Here is an 11,751-nt window from a genome sequence, read left to right on the forward strand (position 1 = left end):
CCCTGATGAATGTGCCTATGTGTAACGTAACAGAGGCTCATGTTGACCATTTGAAGGTGAGATGACGATAACAAAGAACTGGTCTGCTGACGGAGGAAAAAAAAGTGCTGTGCATGCTAAAGCTTGAAAGAATTGTTCCCTAAAAGCAGATGGAAACAGTACTTGGTCACCTGGAAACTGATAAAAGAAGCACAGGAATAAGTATTGGTAAGTACCGGAAACAGTATGGTATAGCCAATAGAAATAGAGAAGTTAGTGGCAAGCACAGGCACCAGTAAAAAGCAAGGAAAGCCAGGAGGCGGGATGTAAGCCCCTTTTAAGATTTATATTAAATACAATAGATTTCACAAGCAGATCGCAAGCGGATTGTGGGAGAAACCTAAACATGACAAATTGGTGGTGGACTGGACTCAATTCGTACTATTTAAGTTGTATTTGCCATGTTTTTACAGTGGACCCATATACCGACTTATCAAAGCAATGTACAAAGTATTTTTCTTTTTGCTTGATAACAATTGTTTATTAAAAAAAAGACAAATTGTCTACTGATGCATATGCATTAGCATTAATCTTGAAATTACTTTTCTTTAGTACAAAAGCCATTCCTATATTTGTATGCATTGTGATGCTCTAGCAGACATTTTAACATCAACGAATGTTAAAGCAAACCAGAAAGTCAGTACCGTGGCCTGTTACTGGCAATACTTTCCCAAAGCTTGTACATTTTAGGCACAAATTTGTTTATTTGTCACATCAAGAATGAGGTTTTGTTCGTTACCCTTCCCACACCCTACAGTTATGCATCCAGTTGTGTACAAAAGATTAAATTATTTTCCTGTAAGGCTCCTCATGCCTTTTGGCATTATACATTTCAATAGAAACAATGTGGAGGAACCAACAGGTAAGTGATTACACTTATATTGACTCCATATGATGTAACCCAGTACAGACGTCCAATGGATTTGTAAGAAGACTCCTCACCCACCAACCTAGTTGGTGGCATGCTTCCTCATTGGGGTCTCAGCTGGGCTGCTGAATGCAACCCAGCTGTGCTTCGATGCCAATCCTTAAGTGGCATTCTTTAATAATAACATTAAGGTCCCTATTTATACTTTGGTGGAGGTAGGTGGTAACCTCCTTCCGACTAGGTTCCACCACCTGCCTCTCAGAGACTTATTACAAGGGAGTGCAGAGGCATGCCAATATCCCCATTTCCACCCCTGCACAGAGTCCAGGCAAACCATTGCCATGTATAAATCTAGTGTAAATGAATCACTGTCTCTGTTTGCCCATAATTATGTCACCTAAGGGACAGTCATGAGTGGCACGTTAATTGCGAGGAAATAACTGCACCCAGAATTACCAGTGCAGTGTGGTATATTCCCACCATTATAATGCCATTGCTAAAAATGATCTGGTAATGGGAAATAACATGCGGGTGTGGACTTTGTGTATCTGTTTACTCATCTTCCTTTATTACCAGGCCATGAGTTTCACCTGATTTTGGCTTTATCTATCCGCCATTACAGTGCCTGAAAAAGGGGGAGTAACGTAGTCCTGGATTTACTGCACTTGCCTTCTCTCCTCACCAGGCCATTTTCCAGCTGTGAGTGCCACCTGTATTTTGGTAGGTGGACTCAGTCCGGATTTCACTGCACCCAGTTCTTCTGGTTGTGGTGAAATCAAGGACACCTGAATTTAGTGGAGTGGTATCTCCAACAAAGATACTGCTTTGACTGACATGGTAGGACACTTAGTGGTCTTCATTTATTTTATTTTTTAACACATTTGCAAATTTTTATTTTATTACTGTTTTTAACCCTGTGCAGGAATTTTCTGAACTGAATAACTACATTATTACTTTTGACTGAGTAGCATTGTTGAGCCAAAATAATTGTAACCTCTTTACATCCTTCCCAGTTTACTAAAGGATTCTTCTTCATTTGTTTCACAGCGGAGGAGGGGGTAACTTTGTCCTTTCGACTAGTTTGGTTGGCTATACGACTGTTCATGGAGCAGTTGTCCCCATGATTCCTGATGGGTATGGGATGTTTTATCGCATTAGGGATGATAGGTAAGACATATTTTCAATATTTATTAAAATAATCAAAAGACTTTGCACCTTATGATTCTGATGCTGTGTGCACTGATTTGTAACTTAATATATAGTAATATGCGGGCCCTACTCGACAGATGTCCAAGAGGAAGGTAATTTATTTATTTGGAATAGCTGTACCATTTTTTAAGCTGACATGTTAGCGCTGGTGTTTTCCAAATGTATTGCTTGAAATAGCAGTACAGTTTGGTATAAATTAGCACAAAGTAGAAAGTTTGGCTAACAAAAGTAAGTAAGGCAGACCTACTGGCTTTCTCAAAGGATCAGCAGGCCAATAGGATTTATCAAGGGGTCAGCACATCAACATATATAAAACAGACTTATTGGCTTTGTCAAAAAGTCACTAATAACTGTAATCAAGTGTATATTTCACACATTCACCCATTGCTGTGTAATAAAAATAGTGACTGTCACAAAATATTTTCAAAAAAGCATTATGTACAAAACAAACATAAAAAATTAGACTTTAAAAAAAAACATCTTTAGGCCACAAAGTGCAGCCATAGTTTCAACCAGAAGGAGTCCCTGCTGTAAGTTAAAAAGCATACAGCTGCTGATTGGAGTGCTTTAAAAATATGGTAAGCTCTCCTAGGTTCATGGATTCAATTACCCTGGAGACTTACTGTGTTTTTATTTTGTTTTTAATGTTGCTGGGAGGCTGCTGCGCTTGGTGCAGCTCTCCAGTGGAAGAGCTTACAGCTGCAGCTTAAAGTGATGTTAAAATATGGTAAGGTCTCCTGGAGTTGTGGATTCAATGAACTTGAAGACTTCCTGTGTATTTTGTCATGTTGCAGGGAGGCTGCTGTGCTTGGTGCAGCCCTCCACGACATATAAAAATGCTTGGTGGTAGCCCACCACCAAGATCCCCCAAAAATATTATAAAGCCCTTGCAGGGTATTATGAGGTGCTCCTTGCACAGACCAGTGAATGGGATCAGGTTATTGACGAAAATCAGAAAGGAGATAGACATTGCAAAGTCCATAGGGGCTCAGCTGGGTTACCAAAAACTGCCGCCTCCGGACAAAGGCAATCTTACCAGCAGCAGTCCTTTCAGTGCATCCAGCAGATCAAGACCTTCACACAGGGTGGCTAGAGAGGTAAGTTGTGACAAAATTGTTCCCCCCAAGCCCTCGCTCAGCATTATGGGTCACTCTTTGCTCAGAATGCCCCATAATAGGAGACTTATGCAGGGAGACTCAGTAGAAATTACCTCCGACCAGTGAGTACTGTCATTCACCATTGGTAATTCATGAAGTTTCACAGGAGACCACCACATCCTCAGCATTCAACCACTCAACGAAGAGGTGCAGTTATTCCTCACCACAGGTGCCATGGACCTGGTGCCTCACACCAGTAAGGCAAAGGAGTGTTCTCCCTCTTCTTTCTGATTCCAGCAAAGGATTGATCCCTCACACCCGTATTCGAACTGAAGTCCTTCAACCATTAAATTAAGGCAGCACATATGAACTTTGCTCTGTAGTAATTGGACAACACTGTCAATGTAAGGTACTGTCCTTTAAAGTCACCACAGCCTCAAGGCTTTTCTCAAAGTGTCTCGCTGTGGTGGCTGTGAATCTGACCTGTCCTTTTTCCATAGGCTGGGGTTCGCCATCAATGTGAATAACTTCCCATCTCCAGTCCGAACAGATTTGACCCTTCGTAAGGTTCATACTCAACTTTGATATAGGGAAAGCATAGCCAAATCAATATAGGGTGGTGTCTCGCCATGAGCTGCTGCTCATTTTTCAGGCTGTACTCCTCTTATTATAAAAATTGATAATGACAAGTACTGCACAGACTCCAACTCCAAGACTGCCGTGCAAGGCAAGTGGAAGACGTCTGAGGGGGGTCTAGTTTTGGTTCCTGTTTCCTTGTTGTCTTTTCTATCTTTAACCTATAATATGGCAGTTGTGTTTTTTCCCCACTGTAAATGCCCCTATTGTGTGACTTTCTGTGATTTTTTTTTGTTACTATTCCTTCTGTCTTAGGCTCTCTATCCTCTCTCTTATCTGTGCTCTTGTGTTTTTTAAACAGACAGAGGACAAAGTGCCATTATTAAACCAACCAAATATTTTTGTTGCCAAAAACCACGTATTTTCCGCAAGTCGCAGCACGCCCCAGTTCGTAGAGAACTGGGATGGCCCCAATGATGAAGCATGTCACCGTGGGGAAGCCCTGGTGAGTGAGGGGACTCAAGAAATAAATGTTTCTTTCCTGAAGGCAATCCCTGATCAAGTCGATCGGATTCCATACCCATACCTATGACTAGGTCCTCAAACCTGACAAGTCGGGTTTTATTTTGAAGCATAAAACCAAGGAGGACGGACCTAGCTCTATACCTCTAGCTCCCCCCTATTTGTGAACTGTCATTCAGACAATGACATAAATATCACACCTGACGTGACATCAAGTCTGGGACAAGTGTCTAGTTATCACAATATCAAGGTTTAATAACAGTGCAAACAGACATGTAGCCAAAATAATGTAGTCTGAATTGACTTCCATTTACCTTAAATGTTCATAAAAATATGTCTTGGAAGCACACCTTGATACACATAATCTATGTCAGACATCCCCAAACGTATGTCAGAAATTCCAGTTTCCAGTAAGATTTAATATATAAGGACTGTCGCTTGACCGCTTGTCAGGAGCATTCCTTCGCCCAAATTATCGCACAAGATGCTGCTCAAGACTGTCTTGACCGCTGCCAGTGCACCAAGAAGATGCTGCATTGCACCTGATAACAAATAACGAGTTGAGTCCAGGATAAAAATGCTACTTCGGCATGTGTTTTCCTTTCGCTGGGAACACTGCCTTCACGCCTCTGATAACCACAGCTTTGGCTGTCAACAAGGTACGCAGTGCATTGCTACTTCCTAAGAAAGTTTAGATTGGAAGTTCTACTCTCATTCTCTCCTAGTGTAATTCATTAAAGTAGATTTTAGGGTGTTAGTTAAATTGTCATGTAGAACCTGTGTTCATTTTATTCTTGTTGTTCGCAACGTGCCTATTTGCTGTTTTTATGATATTCTGTATGGTTGCATTGGATGTGCTAAGAAACTGGTTTGTCCTGTTGCAATAAATGCTTTTAGTTAACCCCTCCCATGCTCGTGACGGAACCGTTCTGTCACGAGCCTCGGGTGGGCTGTGCTGGTGACGGAACAGTTCCGTCACGGCCCACTCGCCGCGCCTGCGCAGCACAAATACCGGGCCTGTGCTGACGTTCTAAAGAGCGGGCGGGGCCGTGACGGAACCGTTCCGTCACAAGCATAGCTCACCTGAGGGCCTTGACGGAGCGGTTCCGTCAGTAGTACGGGAGCGCCGCGCGGCCCCGCCTCCCCCTTAGCTCTGCGGCGGAATAGCCGCCGTAGCGAAGGGGTTAAACGTGGCTATTCTCTTTAGTAACGTTTGTGTGTGTATGATACAGTAAAGAGCTAAATTAGTCTGTTTCCAGTACCACGGTGCCCCAGATCCAGGTGTAGGGATTGTTAATAACCCAAAAGCAATGATTCCACTTCAACAATGTATTGGGTGGCATTCTGTGGGGCTACATTAACCTGCCTTTTACATTCAGCGTTGGTGCCTTGAACAAAAGTTCTCCTGTGTAACAGTGGGAAGGAAAGCAAACATTGTAGAACTACACCAGAGTTGTAGTTTATACAAAACAATTCTACTTTGCAAAACACTACTCTATGCTACTCTACTGTATGTCACTACACTCTACAATACTGCACCATACGCCACTCTGTTCTACATCACTCTACCCACCGCCACTCCACTAAATGCCACGCCACTCTGTGTGTCACTCCACTCCACTCCAAGCCACTCTGTGTTACTATACTTTATGCCACTGTACTTTATGCAACTTTACTGTACTCCACTCTACGCCACTACACTCCACTCTATGCTACTTTACCCCACTCCTATGTACTCTACTTCATTCTGCTTTACGCCACTCCACTTTATGCAACTCCATTCTACTCCATCACTCTACTCCATGTCACTCTATTCTATGCCACTCAACATGCCAATGCCTTCTATGCCAGTCTACTCTACCCTTCACCATTCTACTCTACGTCACCCCACTCTAATCCACTGTACTCCACTCCACTCTAAGCCACTCTACTCCACTCCACTCTAAGCCACTCTACTCTATGCTATGCTACTGTGCACCACTCCATGCTACTCTACTGTACCCCACTCTACTCTAAACTACTCTTACATACCCCACTCAACTTTAAGCTACTCCACTCAAGGCCATTCTCCTCCACTCTCCTTTACGCCGCTAAGTTAGACATGCAGAACAGCAGCCATGCTGCTCCACAACATGGTCAGAAGGCTTTGGCAATGCTAATAGCTCTCACATAGGTGAGACCTCTTCACTTTGTCAATACTTGTTAATCCCTGCTTTCTTCCTTTATCATTGTTGTATGTCTTCCTCTTTTTTCCCCTTGTCTGCCTTTTTCTCTCTTGCTCTCTGTCAAGTTTTATGATGAAAAAAGTTCTGGTCTCCAAAAATGTGTACAGGTGCCTATAGCAGGCAACCACTGGCACAAATTAAGCACTCATTAGTATTGCATCCACAGAACATTTTCTGCTACACCTAAGATATTGAGAGTTCGCTGGTGGAATTTTCAATGTCTGAGCAGCCAGTCTGGAAATCAGTGGCGGCCAGTCCCCTGCCCAGGTGGCGAGGCGGGCCGAAGGAGGGAGTTGGGGGTGGTCGTGGGACAAAATAATAATATTTTTTTATAAACATACCTGATCATCAATGCCACCTGCTGCATTGCGCCTCTGGACACAGGCTCCCGGTATGCACTACGGCCAATACTGACGCTGCATGAAAGCAGCGTCTGGATTGGCTTGAGTGCCGGGATTTTGTACTACCAGGCAGACTGAGAGTTTGTGACTACTCTCTCCAGCCCCAGCAATGTAACCTGAGACGGCCGGCCAAACCGTCATGTGCAGGGAAGGGAGTGTGCTACAACTCCCCCACCACAGTGTCATCCCCTGGACCAGCCCCAAGACTCATCAGAGTCCTGGAGGCGGGTCCAGTGGGATCAAAATAAAAAAATGATAAAACAAGTTCAAAGCCTGTTTTATTTGAGTGTGGTGGCGGGGGCAGGGGGCTGCACTCCTCCACTCTAATGGAGGAGCCGCCCAAACTGGAAATGTGCCGCTGCACGCAGACGCCAATGTTCCAGCACAAAATGCTGAGACGGCATCTGAATCGGGCTGCTAGACCTTGTTACTGAAGGGTATCACCTCCCATTAGTAGAACCAAACAACCCTAATTGCCCACTGTCCCGAATTCTCACTTTATTATCTGCTTTCTTCTTGCAGCCGACTGGATCCCCATTGGAAAACAAGCATTGAAAATGCAACAGGTCTTGCCTTTGGTTAAGTTAAAGCCATTTGCTTTGGTAATGGTTTTGTATAGGAAAGCGAATGGCTTTAACTTAATAAAAGGCGAGACCTATTGCATTTTAATGTTTTTTTTTCTTTCGTTCCCATATCTCTCTGCACAAACAGGCTTGATCTCTCTTTTCTCTCTCCCGATCATATGCCATCTGGTTTCCATTTCGCATCTTTTATCGCTCACATATCAGGGTTCTTCTGCTCTGTCCTTTCCTAATCACAAGCCTAGTATGTATTTCTACCTTAAGTGAGGTCAGAATGGACTGGACACCTCTCACATTGCCTTTATAAAAACTGCTCCTTGGAGACGGTGAACTTGAGACATTGATTCTCTGCTCAGTTACACTGGCTGCAGGAGCCAATTTTGGTCTGCAGAAGAATATGAATATATTGCAGATAGCGATATCTGAATAACAAGTGGCTTCATGTCATGCGTCTCACCTTCAGCCAATCACAACTTCTTGGACAACAGCATGAGACATTGTAGGGCTTCTAATCCTATTTTTAACATTGTAAGTATGGCTCAAAGATCTCTACAGGCAAAGTGTTCTTGGTGCATACTTCTAGTTGGGTTTGCAACTACTACAGCTCCTTGCAACCGTTCGTCCAGATATAGGCGGCGACTGGTTCGTGGCGAGGCAATGGTGGTCATCACCTTGCGAATATGGCTACCTGTGTGCCCCATTCTGCTCCAACGCAGTTGTTACATCCTCAAGCCTGGTGAACCAATAGGATTCCACCCTTCACTTCCATGCACATACAGCAGTGCAAGAATGGGTGGTTCATGGGGCCCTGAATGGATTGTAATACATATATTTATTTCACAGTTCCAAATGTACATTGTTGAAGTCTATAAGTTTTTACTTTTTTTATCTGTGCTTTTAAGTCACCAGTTTGTTCGCCACAGAACTGTGAAATAGACAGGACCGAATCACCTAACTCTATTTGATGGACTGATTTGTAAGGCACTGAAGCACGAACAGGGCACCGGGCCTCTGCTTCACACTCCCTCGTGAGGGCCCCACCCTGCCTCCTTCCTCCGGGCCCCCAGATCCTGCCCCTGTCCTCGAGGGGCGCCTCGCCAGCCCTCCAGGTGCGCGGCCTGGTGAGTTTGTCCTTGTCGATTACATTAGATTATCCGTGATCCCCGCAGCAGTGTTTCAAATCCAGGGCACTTTGCAGCCATTAGAGCCCGCCGGTGGTTTAAGCGCTCTCGGGGGGATGGGGGCTCTGAGGGCGGGGCTGGCTCTGGTGCTGGGGGGCGGCAGGCCCCGGATATCAGTGTATGGGGAGGGCTTCGCACGCTTGCAGCCCCTGAAGATTACTACTCCCCGATCGGAGTACACTCCATGGAGTGGGGGGGTCACAGACTGCTCCGAATACTGGAAGAGGCGTCGACACTCAAATTTCACTGCACATATCATACTTCTTCAATGGCCAGATCACTGCAGAGTGCAGGAGTTAAACACACTGGGCCACCCACGGTGCCCGGTGGGTTGGAAAAGGACAATGCTCAATTGATGTATGCAATTCTAATGCAGTGGATGGGGCGCAGGGGATCGGGGGGTGCTTGGTGAGCTGGAAAATTAATTGTGATATGCCGATTATTTGTGATGTGATTCAAAATGGCAATAAAAACTGTTAAAAAAAAAAAAACACACTGGGCCACAGACAGCAAGAGACTGAATGGAGAAGGTGCACAGTATGCAGAGGGTCACACGGCGACTAGCGTGGCAGAAGAACCCTAAACCACAGGGAGCTCGCCGTGGAGAGTTAAGGGGTGTGGAGGGTGCTAAGTAACACTGTGGTCCGATTGATGAGATAGGCAGTAGTGCAAATGCTGCAAAGTAAATATTTTCTAAACTAACACATCTAGCCTTTTTGTCGTTCGTCATTTTTAACTAGTAATGCCCAGCACCTCGTTTTCACCAGATAATGTGCAACACGTCAGGTTTCACATCAAATTTAACTTGTGCCCCCGGTTAACTTTCATTTGTTGTATTCTGCACGTCAATTTTGCCCGGTAGTGGCTTCAATTAGTAATGTACAACAAGTCGAGTTTCACTTGTGTAGTTTAACGAATTACATTTCACTTGTACAGTGTAAAATGTCACTTGTCTAGTTTAACGGATTACGTTTCACTTGTACAGTGTAAGATGTCAAGGTTCACTAGTATTGTGTGACACGGCAAGTTTTACCGGTTTCACGTTCCACTTCCGAGTAACACGTCAAATTTCACTGGTAACTGACAAGAGGTCCGGCCTCAGGCGCTCGCCATAACGGGCACTTTTCTGTTTTTCTGCCGTCCCACTTGGACGGACTTGGCCGGACTTCCTTCTGGCGTAAAAGTTTTTTTTATCTTCTTTATGGGGCCATCTGTTTGCACCCATAAAGAAGATAACAAACATTTTACGCCAGCAGGAAGTCATGGCAGTCCGTCCAAGTGGGACGGCAGAAAGAGAGAAAACTGTACATCACCATGACCTCTTTCCCAATGGCCGGCCACCGTTTAGCATAAACGGTGATGCCGGCCAATGGGAAAGAGGGGCTGGGCTTAAAGCCCGCTAGTGAAAGACATCTAAAAGCATAAAATCTCGCGAGCAAGACTGCACATGCGCAGCCATCGCAGGCTCGACCTAAAAATATATGAACCAGGCAGTTTTATGTAGAGCTGAGCAAATTAGACCATTTTAAAGCTTGAAGACAGTGGCCTATTAATCGTAGCTGCCTTTTGGGAGCCTATAAGTTCAGTCTGTAGTATATATGTATTTACATACATTGCTTAAAGCTAATTCACTTTTTCATGTTTGTGCTCTGCTAGGTTTGTTATGGCTTGCACAGCCTGGAAATCCTGTCCCAGTACTGACGCAGAAAAGCTGATCAGGACCTTGTTCCAGAACTTTCACGAGATGGCCGAGCTGGTACCGACATCCCAGCTGTAGAGAAAGTTCAGAAGATGAAAGTTTATACACTGCTGCTTGACCTCATCTAACGCTGACCGCGATGAACGCTGGATAGGATTTGATTACTTGAACCAATTAAGCTGTAACCAACTAAATCAGGAATGAACAAAATATATTAACATTTAATAGATATAGGATGAAGAAAAATACCAACAATGCTATGAACTATTTACACTGCGGTGCAAAACTTTGCCACTAGCAATGCAAATAAAAATAAGAATGTCTGTTCGGAGAAACAATGCGAAAATATGCTACATCAATGCAATTTTTTTAACCTCTTGTTCGCTCACAAATTTTACTCAGGTGTATTTTTACAGTAGGAAAATAAATTTCCATTTATGGTTTAAATAAATTTCCATTTAATCGAAAGAAATGTCTCGTAGTTCTCAGTTCGAGTATGAGAATCAGGCTGCTGTTTATGTTCAAAGCTTGTCTTGCATTCCTTAATTGTGGTTATTCCAACATTGACACTACAATATATTTCACGACTAGGGGCCATTGCTGGTTCGCAAATATTTAATTGGTTAGAAATTATTTTTAATAGCCTGAGAGTGAATTTGGGAAATATGGATTGCTTAGTGTTTAAGTATTTTTACGGAGAACATGCTGAGCAGAAGGGTGAAGTTGGGAATTTCCTTGTTTGATAGTTGTTTTAATAAACCGAGGAGACCACCACCCCCTACTGAACAGAGGATTTTTGTTGACTGTTTAATGAATGCGGGTAAGTTGCATAAAATGTATACTTTGTGAAAGTTACATGTTCCACATGGTAATATCACGTAATAACCTGCTTGCCTTTTGTTTCTGTGTGGTTTCATTTGACGTTAAGATTTGAGGCAAAGCTGAGATACAACAGAAGTGAAACTTTACGATGTAGGGAGGTTCTGAGTACAATTGTAATACAAAATTACAGGCTCCTCTTTCACCCCCCCCCGAATCACACACACACACACACACACACCCTTCTTCTGCTCAGATCCGGCTAGACTTTGGACTGGTCAATCAATTAATCATCAGGAAGGGAGCTTACATTAAAACCTGGCAGAAAATAGTGTTCATCAGCCAATCCTCTGAAGAAGGCTCTTTGGTGTGAAATCTCAAAACCAAAATGCTCCTGCGCTTCTGTACGTAGACTCTGCCATTGACGCCTTGGGTATAGAAACATTATGGGACCTAACATCCTCCTGTGGGACTTTCAGAAAATCAGTAACCCATGTAATGAGCGACATTTCCGCAGCCGGCGATAAGGCCGCT

At 43.8% G+C, this 11,751-nt stretch overlaps 1 protein-coding gene across 2 annotated transcripts in view; it reads left to right on the forward strand.

Moving 5' to 3' along the window:
• The window catches only part of CROT (carnitine O-octanoyltransferase), a 498,400-nt gene extending 487,530 nt beyond the window's left edge, over window positions 1–10,870 (forward strand). For both annotated transcript variants that reach the window (XM_078663596.1, XM_078663597.1), the window contains exons 16-17: window positions 1,955–2,074; window positions 10,356–10,870. In XM_078663596.1, the coding sequence (XP_078519722.1) occupies window positions 1,955–2,074; window positions 10,356–10,476 (241 nt within the window). In that variant the 3' untranslated portion in view covers window positions 10,477–10,870. The remainder of the gene's footprint in view (window positions 1–1,954; window positions 2,075–10,355) is intronic.
• The last annotated feature ends 881 nt before the right edge of the window (window positions 10,871–11,751 follow it).

Source organism: Lissotriton helveticus, chromosome 10 (genome assembly GCF_964261635.1).
Source record: "Lissotriton helveticus chromosome 10, aLisHel1.1, whole genome shotgun sequence".
Classification (NCBI taxonomy): domain Eukaryota; kingdom Metazoa; phylum Chordata; class Amphibia; order Caudata; family Salamandridae; genus Lissotriton; species Lissotriton helveticus.